Consider the following 16964-nt stretch of genomic DNA (forward strand, 5'->3'; position numbering starts at 1 on the left):
AATTCTTTTTTTTTTTTTTTTTTAAATATATGTTATTGATTTTAGAGAGGAAGGGAGAGGGAGAGAGAGATAGAAACATCAATGATGAGAGAGAATCATTGATCAGCTGCCTCCTGCACGCCCCCCACTGGAGATCGAGCCCATAACCCAGGCATGTGCCCTTGGCCGGAATCGAACCTGGGACCTTTCAGTCCGCAGGCTGATGCTCTATCCATTGAGCCAAACCAGCCAGGGCAAAGGAATTCTTTTGTTCTAAAGTGGCTTTTAGCCCTTTGCTTCCTGACTCCTGTAAATCCGTGCTGAGGCAGGCACCGGGGCCCAGGGCACACCATTCTCTAGCAGGAGGGGCCCAGCCCCGAGAGGAGAGGGCAAGGGGCATTCATACCCGTAGAGCGGGGCTGCCTTCCCCTTTGCCGGGGGTGGTCTTCAGGTCCCAAGGGTCTGCTCGCTGCGCAGAGGTCGTAAACCAGGACCAAGGTGTCTGCTTCTTGGTGTCTTACACCTGGCTGGGAGCCTCGCTTCGTTCCACCTGAGGACCTTCCTTCTGGGAGTTCCTCCACCCCCCAGTGGTTGTGGAATGGCTCTGGGTGATTGTGTTCGTATCCTTCACGGTCGTGAATTCGTGTTTGGAGAGTCATCGGGAGGTGACTGCAGGTGGCCTGCAGCTGGGAGCAGTGGGCCTGGAGGCCATCAGTCAGCGGGTGAGGCGGTCTTGCCGTACAGCCAGCCACACGGTGTGCACTGGGGTCCTCCAGATGAGCGGGTCTGGGAAGTCAGGGGAGGCTAACTCCAGGAAGCAGAGCTAACAGGCTGCTGGTTTTTAACGCTTCAGTTAGACCAGTGGTCGGCAAACGCGGCTCGCGAGCCTCTTCCACAAAATACCACGTGTGGGCGCGCACATACAGTGTGATTGAAACTTCGTGGCCCATGCGCAGACGTCGGTTTTCGGCCTGGGCGAGTCTATTTTGAAGAAGTGGCGTTAGAACACTCAAGGGGCCAAAGAGCCGCGGTTTGCCGACCACTGAGTTAGATCACAGGGAATGAATTTATTAGGTGAGAGATCAGCGTGGGCCTTAAAACACTAGGGGACATGGGAGAGTGTCACCATTGGTTTTTAGGGCTAAGAACAGCTGCCATCGGGGTCACATTGGGGTTAGTCCATGGGAAGGTAATAAAGCCGGGCCTGGCTATGGCCTTCTCCCTCTCCTGTCGGAGGTTTAAAATGATACCCTCAGAGAGCACCGTGTGAGATTTTAATCAGTTAATTGCCCTGGTGGAGTCTGTCCTGGAGGCATGACAGAGGCGCCTGGGAGACCCATGTCCCTCAGTGATCCCTGGTATTTCTGGGCCGCCCTGTGACTGCCCGGTGATTATTGCCTGATGGGGCAGTGGGCAAGGGGGCGATTAGCTGCTCCCCTCTTCTTCCTGCCCCCATCCTGTCCTGGAGGGAGGGGATCTGTGCCTGGTTGGGCTGGCCCCTCCCACCCCACCTCCAGACCTCCATCCCTGCCAGTCCAGCCCTCTAGGGTGCCCTCACTTTGCTTCTGAATCCTGCCCATCCTCAGAGGCTCCCCTCGCTCCACTGGGCCTTGAAGCCCCTGCATGCTCCTCAAAGCTGACCCACTCAACTGAGTGCTTGCTCTTTTCTTCTGTTTGGTTTCCTGGTTGCCTCGGATGTATTGTCTGAGCTTCCCCTGAGTTTGGAAGCACCTGTGGGGCAGAAACTGTGACCTGTTCTCTGTCCCCTCCTGTCCTCCTGCAGGGAGCCCACAGCTGGGCCCAGCACCCAAGTAGACCCTCCCACGGGTAGGCCATGGGGAGGGCGAAAGGGAGCACATGGGGATGTTGGCATCCTACGATCCTCAAGAGTGCGCACACCCCTTACCCTGTTTGGTGGTTGTTTTGACTTATTTGGTTTAATCTTTATAAACCTCCTACTTTAAAGGTGAAGCTAATGGGAAAGTTGGATGATATCTCGAGGTCAGGTAACCGCTGATGGCAGAGCAGGAGCCAGAACCCACAGCAGCTGATGAGCTGAACAACCCTGGGGTGCTGGAACCCCCAAGCTTCAGTAATAATAAAACCGCAGGCGCCCAGCGCCTGCTCTAAGCACTTCACCTGCATTTACTCCCTGAAGCCCCTCAGCAACCCCAGGAGGCATAGGAACTCCCATTGCTCCCACTTGACAGAGATGGGCCCGGAGGCACGGAGGGCATTAGTGAGCGACTGGATGTCACAGGGGCCAGGTAAATAGTAATGACAGGGCAAGCGTGGGCTGGACCCTTTGTGCCGTGCCAGCCCCTGCATTATTTCCACCTAAGAGCCCCCGGGGCATGTGGATGCTGTCATTCCCATTTTATTGATACAAAACAGAGGCTCTGAGTAGTTACGGGACTTGCCTGGGATCACATGCCTAGAAGAAGGGAAGCTGGGATTTGAACTTGGGTTATCAAAAGTGGACCCTGCTTTTCACCACCACTGAGCCAGACCTGGGGCAGCCGGGTAGGGGCCCATTCACTGTAAACCCTGTGCTGTGTGCAGGCTTTGGCCTCCCGGCCGGGGAGTGAGGCTTTCCAGAGGTGTGGCTGCCTGACTCAGAGAATAGCCTGCTTTTTCACTCAATTATGTGTTTTCTGTAAAAATAGAACACTTCATTAAAACAGCACAGTGCAACCATCAGCTGGAATTCCTAATTACTGTCCTTTAAAGAGATAATGCCCCCTTTTGTGCATTGGCCACACCTGCCGCCACCCCTTCCCCCGGTGTGGAGGGCTCCCCCGATGGCCAGGAGCCAGAGGGATGGGACAGAGCCACTCACGTCCCAGCAAAGGGATGAATGTGCCGGTGGGGCCAAGGAGAGTGGAGAGTTCTGCGGGGCGCCCGCAGCTGCACTTCCCGGGGGTGGTCTGCCCCTGGGAATGCCCACGGCTCTCCAGTGAGTCTCCGTTGAGTGACATTAAGTCAGGCATTGAGGGTACAAAGACAAGAAAGACGTGGTCCCTGCCAGAGCACGGGTCTGGCATGGAAGACTGGTAATGAGTGAGCCGTCCCGGGTCAGGGGGGATGACAGCTGACCTTTCTCAGGGGTGACTGCACCGGGACTACCTTGATAAGTTCTATTGCCCGCAGGCCCCCAACAGCCCTCCTGGGTGGGGCCATTACTGCCCCTGCTTTGCACAGCAGGTAGAGCTCAGAGAGGTGAAGGCACTTGCTAGGGGCGGCAGAGCCTGATAGCGTCTGATGCCGGAGGCCATGTTTCTCTCCGTTTGACAGGGAGTGACCCAGGGCCACAGGTGGCTCCCTCAGGCGCCAGCAGTTACTGTGTTCAAGTGTTTGTTTTGCGCGCTGAGTAGTTTCATAGGGAGCAGCTCTCAGGAAAATGAAAGGAAAAATGTGGACCCACTGTACCTGCCGCCCACACAGCCCAGGCCCTTCCCTGCAGCCAGTTCCCTCCTGCCACCAAGAGTGGGGGGCAGGGGTGAGCAGCCAGGGAGGGAACCTGGCAGAATGATGGAGGCTCCTGGAAAGGGGGAAGCGGACAATATGATCTCTGACCCCAAAGCAGTGCTTGCTTAGCCAGAGCCACTGTCATAAAAATATCTCCTCTTCACAAAACAATTCTTTTTAAAAAGAATTTGGAAAGGCTTATGCTCCCCAGTTCTGAGGAGGCTCCCGCTAAGATACTTCCTCTTCGCAGCAGTGGAAAGAGAGGATTTGTCTTTGCCTCGAATGGAACGGCTCTGAGTCTCAATCCTTTGGACATAATTAGCAGGCCCATCCTGATCCTGCCCCAGGAGTGAGGCCAGGCAGGGCCCGGGGAGGGCGGGGAGGAAGAGGAGGCGGATGCCAGGCCTACCGAGCATTCCCCTGGGAACCTCCATCATCCGCCCTGGCCAGAGCGATGGGGAAGATTGGCAAAGCTGGTGACCTGTGGTGACATCCAGAGACACTGACCTCACTGGAGTCTGTCTTCCCCCACAGGACGGGGCTGGCCCAGACACAGACAGACACACAGACAGACTCTACAGGGCTGGACTGGGAAGGTGATTCCGGGGGTGGCAGGTCCCAGCCTTGACCAGAGCGCAGTGGTAGACGAAGTGGCTGAGGGAGCCTCGGCCGAGGTGCCCGCTGGCTGTCGGGGCTTTGGTGGCATTCTCAGGGAGGGCGTGAGCTCGCAGAAAGCGGGCTTGTAGCTGCACTTGACCTCCCCGCTGGACCAGGGCGCACAAGCTGCGTCCATTGGATGGGGCTGTGGAGAGTGCCGGGACCCAGGACTCCCCACCCCGCCCTGGAGCAGCAGCCTCACCCCGGGTGGGACACTGCCTGGCGTGTTTACACTGACCCTCGCTCCTTGCCCTTCTCCGGAGAGAACACGCACTTTCGCATCTGCCTTCAGACGCAATGGCGTGGCGGGGGCGTGCGGCCTTAAAAGACCTCAGTGTCTATTCCACATGGACTTCTACAGCTCAAAAATCAGGAACGTGCTTGCAAGAGGGTCACAGCTGAGGCTACTGTGGGTCTGTCCACCCTCCATCCTCTTCCTTTCTCCTACGGGCCTGGGGTCCCAGGAGCCACGAGGAGGACCACCTGCCTTGCCAAACAGGCCATGAGCTTGGGGGCTCTCGGCGAGCTTTCAGAGGCACCTGGCCTGGAAGCTGCTTGCCCGAGTCTGCTGGGTCTGCAGCTTCGGAGCCGGAGTCCCTTCCCTGAGCCTGAATGCAGCTGCGGGTTCTCAGCTGTGGGCTCCCTGAGCAGACGGGGCAGGAGGCCTCGCTCCTGCTTCACAGGTCTGGAACCTGTGACCTGCCCAGCTGTGCAGCCCCGGAGCTGGGACTTTGGCTCAGGTTTCTCACTCCTGGGCCAGCGTCTGTCCACTCTGAGCGAAGTCACAGTGCAGGGCCCGAGGACAGCCACGTGGCCATTCCTGCCCCAGACTGACCATTGTCAGGGTGCGAGCAGGCTGCTGGGTGCCAGTATCCCAGGCCTTCCTGTCTCAGATTCTTCCTGGTGGTTCTGTTGGCTCTGCCTGGGGGAATGTCCTCTGGGATGAAGACGACCCCCCCCCCCCCCCACCCAGTCACAGGGAGCCAGGCTTCTTCACGGCGTGTCCAGAACTCCCTGTTCCTCCCCAGGCCCTGGACAGCTTTGCTTCTGGACAGCTTAAAATGGGCTCGGCCAGCGCACTGCTGGCTGGCTGCGTGAGCCGAGCTCACTGCAGTTAGGAAGCAGCATGTGATCAGATCCCGCTCCTGCCTTCCTAGCCAGGACCCAGCACCGGGAAGTGGGATCTGAAATCTACTCTGATTTAACAGGATTGTGAGGCCTAGACCATGGCCGGATGGTTGTAGCAACACACGATTCCCAGAACCAAGCAGACAACATGTCCTCAGCGTTGGGTCAGGCACTGGGAGAGCTAGGAGGACACTGGTGTGGAGGGAGGCAGGGCCCTGTCCTTCAGGTGGGGGACGAAATAAATGGTGGTTTTACCCTCCTAGGCAAGGTTGGCCACATACTTGTCTGAACTTAAAAATGTTTGATATATATATATATATATATATATATATATATATATACACACACAATGTGATTAAGTGCTAACTGCAGACTATCCAGAACATTGAGAGAAGGGCAGGTGTGGTCATACTGGGACTTCTCGGAGGAGGAGGACTTGGAGCCACTGGATTAAAATAGTGGGCTTTCTAAAATCCTCAGAATCCTTTCTCCAAATGACAGTTTAGGTTCATTCAGTGTATAGAACATGTGTACCAGGGGCTGGGCTGGTTGAAGGGGGGTGCAGCCGGGCTTGCCCCTGGTATCCCCCCCCACTGCTAGCAGCCTCCCCATGGCCCACTCAGGAAGCATGGCACTCTCATGAGGCTGTGGCCCATCGTGTGGGGCCAAGAGTGTCTCCCACCAGCCTGGGTGGCCCACCAGGGCTCTGCCAGCCTTCTCAGGCCGCTGTTTGAAGAATGGATCCACCCACCCTGGCAGATGGGATGGAGGGGTAGTCCTGAGCTCCGGCAGGCCTGGGGGCCTGATGGTCTTAGTCAGGAGAGCAGCATTGTTGCTCCTTCAGAGAGGGCAAAATTGTTTGCTGATCACTGCTGCAAGAAGGTGAGAAGGTGGGTTAGAGGTACGCCAGCAAGTGCGCAGATGAGCACATCCCGACGTAGTGAAGTCTGTCCTGGAGGGGGGTGTGTTCAGCCCCCTTGGGGACACAGTCAGAGGGTAACAACTGGCTAGGACTTGGCCAGATGTTAGAGGGGAAAGGGTGAATCCCAGCAGCCTGTCCTGCAGTTCAGGGAGCTGCTAATGTGCATCTGAGCAGTGCACGGGCCCCCCAGGCCATGCGGAGGGGTGACGGGGTGAAAGGTGGCACACACAGGCATTTGCACTGATGCCATAGATGCTCGGGACAGGCTTGCTGTTGAGGAAGGTCTCACTGGCAGTGCTGCACGGCGACACCAAGGAAACCTCAGGAGCTAATCTGGAGCCTCCCAGGATCCCGGAGTGAAAGGTCCGAGCAGCCCAGAAAGGATGTGCTTGGGTTGAGAAATTCTGCTCTGGGTCACTCACGCTGATGGAATGTCAGCAGCCTATGTTGGTATCAGTCACTGTCACGCCAGCTCATTTCTGTTCCAAGCACGTGATTGGTCAGGTCTGCCACGGCCCCATCCTGGCTCTCAGGGATGCAGGGAGCAGAAGGGGCAGGCACCCTAGCAGAGAGGAGATGCTGAAAAGGAGGCCGGCGTGTCGGGGGAGGCTGGGTGTTAGGGGAATGCTGCAGGGCTGGGCTACCCAGAAGCTGTCGGTGAACCGACCCATCCCAGACCTGCCCTGGGGACTCTGCTGCCTCAGGGGAGGGGCAGCCTTGGCATGGGCTTGAGCCTGGATGTTTCCTCCTCCCCCAGGGCGGGCTTTCACTCCTCACCCACACCTGCAGCTCCAGCCACTGCCCCCCGCCTTGCTTCTCCTCTTTCCCCCACTCCTGTCTCCCATCTCACCCTCCTTTTTATCAAATACCAGCAAGAACCCTTCTCTGTGTTTTCCCGGCACTGAGTCTGATCCAAAAATCCAGCATCTGAGTCTCTGGGCAAGTTGGCATTTGTAGCACTACTGTTGCCTTGAAGGCAGACACTGTCTCCCACGTCATGTTCCCTAAAGCACAGGCTCCTAGCACCTGTGGAGTGTTGGCCCCTTGGAGATCCGGGAAAGGGGAGCAGGGGTGCGAGGGCCAGTTCTCCCAGCAGCTGCCCACTGGGGTCATGGTTTATGCCGTGGGGACCTTGTAGGTCAGCAGGCATCCTGAGTTGGGGAAGGCTCCCCGAGGGAGGTGAGGTTTAAAGTCCATCATGGTGAATGGATGGAAATGGAGAGGAGAGGCCATGTGAAGGTTGGGGGGGTGGCACCCTATGCGCAGGGTACAAAAGGCACGTGGCATGTTTGAGGAAACCTGAGAAGGAAAAATATGCTTGCCCAGACCCCAAAACCCCTCCTCTAAAAACCTCCTCTGGGGCACATTCCACCCTCTTCATTCTCTTATCACAATCTGATTAAAACAAGGTATGAGGAGAGAGGATCAAAGTGAGGCCATCCAAGTCTTTTGTGAGCCTGGAGGCACAGATCTTAGTACTTATGGGGGCGGCGGGGAGGAGGGGGGAGGCCCTGAGTGAGGGCAGTCAGAGGGGAAAGTTCCCAGATGCACACCTGGCCTCCCTGTGCGGAGCCAGCCCCTGCTGCACCCTTAGGTCCCAGGGATGCTCCCTCCCTAGATGCAGGACTGGGTTTTCATGAGGGCCTGTGTACCCACCTCAGATGGACTGGCAGAACCACCCAGCAGCAGTCAAGTTCAGGGCCCAGCAGCCATGCTGGGAATAAAAGGGTCTCATTGTTCACCGCCCGGTGGGAAGCAGGAGGCTCGGTCTTGTTTGGGCCTCGGTGGTTCAGCCAGTCTGCTGGTGTGCATCCGTGTTGCGGGCAGTACCCGTGACAAGAGTGCAGTATCGCCATACCCACTGGTAAATAGCCACTTAAACCTCCTAAGTGTCCCCAGCTCTCCCAACAACCAAAAGTCTAACCCCTGGCACCCAGTCCTGTGGGCCAGTCTTCTGAAGGTCTCTGCTGTGGGCTACCTCCCTCTGCCCCTCCTGTAGAACCAGTTCTTTCCCTCTCTTCCAAGCCCCTCCGAGGGTCACATCCCCACACCATTCTTACATCAGAGGACTTCCGGTTTTCAGGTTGAAAGAGATTGTGTTAGCTCTCTCCCTTTGCACGGTAACTGTGTTCCTAAATGGTGACTGAACAGGAAGGACCTCATGGAGCTTTAATCCTATTGACTATATAAGGGGACCAGGCTATTTTAGGAAATTCAATGAAGAATTCTCTGATAAAATCAAACATGGGTATCCTCATGTATCCTGGATCAGGAAACGAAGTCTGTAATTCAATTGAGGAGATGCTAATTGAGCAGCTGGCAAGGTAGAAAGCAGGACTCTGCCCTTTAGTGACCTTCTTACCTGGCTGAGCCTCTTTCTTTGACTCGGAGTTGCTTTCTGAGTCTGCCTCTCATACAAGGCCCCATTGTGGGCCTGTGCCACGTGGTCAGTGAGGATGTGCAAACAAAACAGGACTAGTAAGCACACTGGACAGTGCTTCGGAGGGTGGGGCAAGATAGGCTATGATCAGGGGACAAGAGGATGAGCAGTGTGGATGCTGACGAATGCCGAAGAGCGCTTTGTGCATTGGCACAGAGTATGGAGAAACTGAGGCACGGAGAGAGCGAGTGATCCAGGGGTGTAGCCGAGGCCACCATGTTTGTGGCCATTCTGCCCGCTGTGGGCTGGGGGCTGCTCTGGTAGAGCTGAGCCTCCTTAGGGTCTCACCCTGGGAGGGAAGGGAGCCCCCCGGGGCGGATGCTGACTGCCGCTCTCTGTCCCCCCCACAGCCTGCTGTTCACCAAGGTGAAGCTGGAGCAGGTACTGAAAGGCCCAGAGGAAGCCCTCGTGACCTGCAGACAAATGCTGCGACTGTGGCAGGCCCTGTACAACTTCTCCCAGCTGGGGTGAGTGGCTGTCATTGTCCCTCGGGTTTGCCAGAGTTGACAGGCAGTGGTTGCCAGGGCAACCACCCACTGCAGAGTGGCCACATGCCAGGTGGATGGGGGCTGATGAGAATGTTTGAATGAGAGTGTGGGCCTTGCTGCTCCTGGGGCCTTTCACATCCCTGGTCTAATTTTAACCTTGTGACAATCCTCTGTGAAGTACATAAAGAACCTATTTAGGAGACTGACGTTGAGAGGGGTAGGAAGAAAGAGAAATCATTATTGAGCATCCGGGCTGGATCCTGGGCTTACTGCTCCATCTTCCACATCCGCTGTTTATAGCTTAGGCATTATCGGATTTTATTCTCATCCCAGAGGGGAAACTGAGACTCAGGGACCTGAGCCACTTGCCTGGTAGATGGTAGTGCTGCGGCTTGAACCTGAGTCTCCCGAGTCACAGCCCATGGAGCCTGGTTCCATTTGAAAGCCAGAAGAAGAGGAAGCAGAATTCTGAAAGAGCCCCCTCCCCCACACTTACCCACTGTCTCTACACGTCCTGTCTCCACAGCCTGGGCTCTGGGTTTTTCCTGGCCTAGAGCAGGGTACTCTTGTCCAGGCTGAACCTGCAGAAAGTCTTTGTTCAAACCCACTGGGATGTTGGGGTTCAACTGTGGGCCCTCGGTGGAAAAGCGCGTCATGAGGGGCAGTGCACTGCCTCTTCCTGGTCCTCTGGACCCCACCCCTTCCCCTTCTCGGGGACTGCTGGCTCTGTCGTCTCCCAGGGCCTCAGGGAAACCCAACCCTAGTGGATGTGTTTGCATCTACACGGGGACTCTGGGAGCCCAGAGGCTTGCAGTCCCCAGAGGCAGGTCTCTGGCAGTGGAATTTACAGAAGAGTCCCAGGGTAATCCCATGGAGTGAAACCCTTGGGCAGGGTGGGGTCAGCCTTCTCCTTGCAGCCTTTGGGCCTGGAAAATTCCAGAGCAGAGCAGGACCAATGGATGGAAGCTGCCAGAAGAAGGCTCTGGGGTGAGGGACTTTCCAGAAAGGGAATGGGGAGCTACCTGGATGATGTGAGGTGAGGGCCAGACTCTAGTGTTCAGATGCACCTCACTCTGCAGCCTACTGGCTGTGGCCGCTCGGCAGGTGCACAACCTGACTCCTGCTGCCCCTGGAGCTGGCAGGGACGGCCTCTTAGCTGATGGCTGGTTGTCTGCTCATTCAGGCCTCTCGGCACCACAGCCTTGTCTCCAGGCGTACAAGGCCCAGCCTGTGCTCCCTGCTGGGCTGAAGGACTATGGGATTGCGGGGTCGGTGGGGCTTGCCTTGGAGTTTTTTCAAGCCACCACTGACACTCATCTGCTCTCTGAGGGCCTGGTAGAGCTCCTCCCCTGGGCCCCCTTTCTGGGGAACTTCAGGGTGGGGCAGGGCTCAGCCAGGGCGCTACCTGGAGACAAATGGTTGGGACCAGAGGCCTGGATCCAATACCCTCCAGGCTTTCCCAAGAACAGGAAACATTCTTTCCCAACCTGGAGCCACAGCGCAGAAACTGGGGCTTGTGAAATCCAGTTGGGGCGAGTAGGGATCAAGGCCAGAATCCACAGCCCGAGGGTCTGGCCTACCCTGTCCCACCTCCTGCTTTGCCCCTGCATGTCCACGCGGCCCCTCAGGCCCCGCTCAGATGCCCCTCCTCAGGGTGCCTCATCCTTCCGCTCAGCCCTCTCCATCTGGGTCGTGCTGATTGCTCAACCTCGACTTTTCTTCTCCCCATCTAGCTGCCAGATTCTTTAGGGCAGGAGCAAAGCTGTATATTGGCCTAGAACCAAGTGGCAAAAGGTCCCCGAGATGGGCTGTTTCTGGAGCCCTAGGAGAGGCCCCCTCAGGGCTGGGAGGGCAGGTGGGCGAGAAGCTGTATTGTGGATCTGCTCCGCGCCAGCAGGTGCTGGGCGCCTGCCCATATTATCTCATAGGCTTCTGACAACAGTCTTGTAAGATCGACATTCTCACGCTCGTCTCAAGACAAGACCACTCATCGTGAGAACTCACCTGGAAAGGTGGCTTTGCCGAGGTCACACAGCCAAGAGGCGGTGGGCCTGTGGTTTTAACCCAGTGTCTCTGGCACCACACTCGGTGCCTCCTGGGAAAGGGAAGAGGGTGGAGAGGACAGGAGCCAGCCCTGACGCACTGTGCTTTCGTGGGTGGTTTCTTCCAATGCCCGCAAAGATGGCTGTGCATCCACAGGCCCACGTTTCGGCCACTGTGAGTCTGCGTTAGGATGGCAAGGATACCCCAGGCTCTGGCATTCTTTGTGGGACCATCATCCTGGCACCCCCTCCGAAGGGGAGCAGCATCCAGGCTGTGCCTGCCTTCTCTCTCACCCCTTCCACCCCGGTCCTCCTCTGAGCTTCCCCAGTCAGGGGTTCAAGGGCCACGGGCATCCCTGGCAGTGGGCAGGGATAGCTGAAGGGCACAGCAGGCTGTGCTGCCTTTCTGAGTGGGGGCTTCCCCCGCCTCCCACCTTGAGAAAAGAGGAGCCCCCTAGCAGTGTGGGAGCTGCAGGGACCTGGGGAATCGGGGTAGAGGGCACTGGGTCACCAGGCTTTTTATCTGCCACGCCAGGGGCCGCCTTTGGCTCTTCTGAGGCCACCCTGGCAGCCAAGGTAGGGTGCCCGAGGCAGAGTGGCATCCGGGCCTTCCTTCCTGGGGGGAGATGGGCTGGGGACACTCCTGGTGGCCTTTGAGAACCAGGCTTTCCTTGGAAGCCAGTCCTCAGTACCCGCTCTGGGCCTGGCCCTCAGCTGGACATTGTGAGAGCAACGAAATGTAGAAAGGCCTCCCCATGGCCTGGGGCGGCAGGAGGCTTCTGGCCAGAAAGGGGGAGTGTCTGACCCTCAGCACCTGTGGTGCGGGGAGCCATGCTCACGGAGAACGGGGCCAGAAGGCCCGTGAGGGGCCGGGGAGCCACAGGAGGCTTTCTTGACGGAGGAGGGGACTCGGGATGGGGGCTGAGGTGGAGGGAGAAGTACAGCGAGAACATTGTTGATGGTCCCGGCTTGGGCTCTGTTCGTGGGCCTGAACTCTGAGCCCCAAAGCCGGCCTGGCAGGAGGCGCCCTCGTCCTCCCTGCCAGCCCCCCACGTCACTGGGGCCTGGCCCTCTCTTGCCTTCCAGAGGCCTGGAAAAGGATGGCAGCCTCGGCGAGGGCGTCATGCTGAAGAAGCAGAGTGGCATGCACCTGACTCTGCCGGATGCCCACGACGCAGACTCCGGTAAGAAGGTGCCCGTGGGCAGCTGCTCACATGGGCCCACAGCTCCCCCTCCCAGCCGGGGCACCGACGGGAGCGTGGCCCCTTCCCGGCCTGCTCCTTGTGGCCGCTGCCCAAGGGCCTGTGCTAAGGAGCTGCCATCCGGGTCTTTCAGGGCCCAGTGTGGCTCTGGGGCAGGATGGCTGCTAGGCCCGGGGTGGGAAGTGGACAGCTGAAGTGGGCAAGGGAGAGCCCCTACCTCCCGGCTGGAGGCGAAGGGAGAGGGACTACTGGGGTGAATGACAGCTGTGGAGCATAGAGGCTACAGCCTGAGGTCAAGGTTCGCCATCCTAGCGTCCCTTAGTAGGAAGGAATGAGCTGGGCTTATATTTATAACTCTAAGCCCAAAGCTGACTTTTAACTGAGGACCTGAATAAAGCAGCATGCATTCCTCAAAGACACAAGAATTAGTCACAGGAATGAAAGTGTGGGGGAGTCGTATTTAATGGCCTTGCTCATTTTTTCCACTTCTGTGGGACATGAACCAAGTTGCGCCTTCGTTGTAAAGTGACGGCGTTGGTTTCCGGTGCCAAGCCCAGCACCTGACTTGACAGGTGCACCGGAGGAGTGCGGTGCATGCGGAGCTGCTGGCTCCCAGGAGAGAACCGTGCAGGAGGGCAATGCAAGAGGGAGGAGCCACAAACAAATTATTAGGATTCCTTGTGCATTGGTCTTACAAACTGAAATCGTCTGTGGTTTGCCCTGAGGTCTTCTGAGTTTATTGGAGCCTTTATTGCCTCTGAGAGAGAAAGTGCTTGCATTTCACCTGCATGTGAGTTGTAAATGCCAACAGCTCATATATCCTGACCAACCGGGACGTCCCCCACCCCGGACCCAGAGCTGCCACAAGGAGGGCTTCTCCAGAGGGCACGGGGTCTGACCTGAGCTGCTACCCCACGGTCCTTCACAGCACAACCTCATTTTTGTGTAGGAAGCAATAATATGCTCTTGTGAAAACAGCAAAAATAGCAAAAGGAAGAAAAATCACCCGTAATTTTACCACCCAGTCCTTAATGAAGTTCTTAATTCACTTTTTCCTATGCCCATATTCCTTTTTTATAAAAATGCGGTAATTCTTTCTCTCAGCCTGCTTTCTTCACCTAACTGTAGAATCTGGACATCTTTCCACATCAGTGTCCATATCTGTGCATTATTATTTGAATGACTGCATAGTCTTGTACGATTACACCCTCACTTGGTTTTTGTTGTTGTTAATCCTCACCCGACGATATTTTTCCCATTGATTTTTAGAGAGTGGAAGGAAGGGGGAGAGAGAGAAACATCGATGTGAGAGAAACACATCGATTGGTTGCCTCCCACATGTGCCCTGACCAGGGCCGGGGATCGAGCCTGCAACCAAGGTACATGCCCTTGACGGGAATAGAACCTTGGATCCTTCAGCCTGTGGGCCAATGCTCTAGCCACCGAGCCAGACCAGCCAGGGCCCTCACTTGTTTTTAATCAGTCCCTGTTGTTGGACATTCGGTCATTTCGGTCAGCGTGATGACAATAGGCAGTAGTAGACAAGCTTGGTTGCCAACATTTATGACTGTGTTGCTTGGGGATAGACTCCTCGAAGTGGGCTCGCCGCCTGATTGCCCCTCTGAAGCTCCTCTCCCCAGCTCTGGGTCAGGGATGAGGTGGGTGGGCCCTAACTGGTGGCTCTGTGAGCTCTTTGCCCTGATTCGGTGGCCCCGTCTCTCTCTGGGGGCCTGGGGTGTGAGGCCCGCTGACTCTGCTGCTCAGCCTCTCCCCCTCCTGCTCTGCAGGCTCTCGGCGGGCATCGTCCATCGCAGCCTCGCGGCTAGAGGAGGCCATGTCGGAGCTGACCATGCCCAGCTCTGTTTTGAAACAGGGCCCCATGCAGCTGTGGACCACGCTGGAACAGATCTGGCTCCAGGCTGGTGAGTGTCCCCCCCCCCCCCGCCCCCCCAGTAACACCCACCCACCTCCCGACAGGCCACCAGGCCCTCAGCTGTATCCTGCCCTGGAGAAGGGAATACGGGTGGTAGGGACCGCTGACAAGGCTCACATGGGCTTCCCTCGGGCCTGGCAACCCGGGGCTCTCGTTCCAGCTGTTTTCCCTTTGCTTGGCCCAGGAGAAGTCACTTAATCTGTCTGATCATGAGTTTCCTCCGCTAATGGGGACAGCGCCTGCCTATCTGGGAGAGGTTCTCTGGCAGCAAATACAATGGGAGAGGGTTGGAGGAAAGGCCACACAGGATAGTTTTAGACTCAACAACAGGCCCCATCCCTTCTTCCTGCCCAGCTAGCTTCTCCTGAGTCAAACTAGTTAGGCTCAGGCCCCCAGAGCTCACAGAATAGCCAGAGAAGGGGTGAGGTGTGGCATCCCCCAGGAAGGGCAGGTCTGGTGTAAAGTTCATTGAAGGCAGAGGGCTGGTTAACAGTAGGGTTGCCATTTAGGAGACAATCCCTCTTGACAGCTAATCGGCACTGTTGCCACCATGGAGTTTGAAGGTCAGTGTTGGGGAGGAAGAGTTGCAAAGAGCTGGGTTCTAATGCCAGCTCAGTCCTGCCTGTCCTGGGTAAGGCAGTTAGCGCAGTGTCGGGCACATAGTAGGTGCTCAGTAAATGGTGTTTGACTTCTGTCTCACCCGCGGTAGTTGTGCACCTAGAGACAGCATGGCGCCACCAACAGTGACTGTCCTTGGTGCCAAGGAGTGACTCACGGGACTGATTGAAAATGTAATCAGACGGTGGTGTGAAAGGTGGATTAGAGGAAAAAGAGAGGGCCAAGGCCGGAGATGTGCCTGAGATAAAATGGCAGCAGCCACAGAATAAAGAAGGGGATAGAGTAAGAGGAATCCTAAAAATGAGCCAGGCCCACATGCCTCCTTGTTTGAGATCTGCCCAAGTGAAGCTCCTTACCTTTTTCCCCATTACCCTCCTACCTGCCCCCTCTCTCCCCGGGAGGTGGTGCCAGTAGCCCCCAAGGGAGGATGGAAAAGAGACCCAAAGTAGATAATCAGTCCTGGGACGTGTGGGTTTTGCAAGTTACAGTTAGACTGTGCTTAACTGGGAATCTAAGGTTTCCTGCTGCATGGAGTTCACATATGGACACATTAGTATGCAGGACGCCCCCACTCTCCCCACCGCAGGTTCTGAATCTGGGGAAAAAAATTGGACGAGGATTCACAGAAAGGCTAGACCGGGAAGCATTTTAATAATGCAAATATTGCCCCAGTTACTATATCAGGGTCCGCCAGGATGCTAGGGATGTGTAGGGGCTGTGCTCCACGGTCAACTACTTGCATTTTAAGTAGGACAAAGAATGCTGAAAAATAAAGGGGAATCATAGACAAGGCCTCCTTTTAGGCAAATATTGCCCCGTTTTCTTCTAAGAGACGGAGCCACCGGGGCTGTGGCGGGGTACGCTGGGGGCCTCATCAACTCAAAGGACCACGTCAGAAACACCGTGACCCATTCCAGGGGCTCCCGCGGCCTTTCGTTTTAATGAGGTGTCTTGTTTACAGTCATCAGCAAATGAAAACGTTTTTGCATCTTACAAGCCTGCTTGCATGTCGCAGATATGCTCCTTTATGCTAGGGGTGCCAGAATGTTCTGGTAACTCCAAGGAAGGTTAAAAGCGTTCCTGAAGCCTATAATTAAATGTGGGGATATTGCTATAAACACATGCTCTTCCATAGTTGGCACATTAACCTTCCTTTTCTGGGCATTATCCTAGACATTCAGCCCACAGTGAACTCCGAGAACAAAATCTGAGTACTCTGAACGCGGTGCCTGGAAGGGTGGGCAGTGTGGCAGTAGGAGACAGGTCTGGGTGTGTGTGACCAATGCGGTGGCTTCCACAGGGTGGACGCTTCATTTTCTCACGCAGCAGCTCAGGGATGCAGCCTTGTCTGGGATGACAGCTCTGCTCTCCTGGTCCAGGGACCCTGGTTTCTTCCATTTCATTGGCTCTGCTCTCCCTGAGTCACTCTTATTCCTGTGATCCCACATGGCTCGCCACCACATCCACATTCCAAGGCATAACTGGGAAGAGTGGGAGAAGGGGACACCCCCTTCCTTAAGGACATATCCTGGAATTTGCACACATCACTTCCCATTACGACCCTATTGGTCAGATCTTAGTCACATGACCACACACCTAGCTGCAAAGCACTGTGGGAAATGTCATTATTCATATTGCCCCATTAAAAATCAGGGGATCTGTCACTACAGAAGAAAGGGGGACTAGACTGGTGGACAGCTGCCACAGCCAGAGGGGAAATGAGAACTTGTCCTAGATCTTCCATTCTGCACAGGGGAGAATTCTGGAGCCATCTGCATCCCATGAGCCCTCTCCCCTCCCCTGGCCCCCATCGTTGCCAGCAAGCATGTACTGAGCACCTATTGGATGAAGGGCTGCCAGGAGCAGATCGCCACGGCAGTAACTTCTCCCTAACTACTGCCCTTCCCCTCACCTGACCCGAGCTAAGAGTATTGACATCAGCACCACCACCTAATGATTCCGCCAGCTGCAGCAATTTTGCAGGAAGGGAAAATATCCCCCTTTATCATTTTGGACTGAGCTAATAATCTCCCTGGTTTGGTTCAAGATAAACTGCATCCCTGTCTGTGCTGGCAGTAAGTTCCATC

The 16964-nt window shown here is 56.1% G+C and overlaps 1 protein-coding gene across 1 annotated transcript in view; it reads left to right on the forward strand.

The window, feature by feature from the left end:
- The window catches only part of TTC7A (tetratricopeptide repeat domain 7A), a 108495-nt gene that overhangs the window by 73706 nt on the left and 17825 nt on the right, over positions 1 to 16964 (forward strand). Inside the window, exons 16-18 of the mRNA XM_054728502.1 lie at positions 8945 to 9061; positions 12211 to 12308; positions 14114 to 14248. Of these exons, the coding sequence (XP_054584477.1) occupies positions 8945 to 9061; positions 12211 to 12308; positions 14114 to 14248 (350 nt within the window). The remainder of the gene's footprint in view (positions 1 to 8944; positions 9062 to 12210; positions 12309 to 14113; positions 14249 to 16964) is intronic.

The sequence above is a fragment of the Eptesicus fuscus genome, chromosome 16 (assembly GCF_027574615.1).
Source record: "Eptesicus fuscus isolate TK198812 chromosome 16, DD_ASM_mEF_20220401, whole genome shotgun sequence".
NCBI classification, from domain to species: domain Eukaryota; kingdom Metazoa; phylum Chordata; class Mammalia; order Chiroptera; family Vespertilionidae; genus Eptesicus; species Eptesicus fuscus.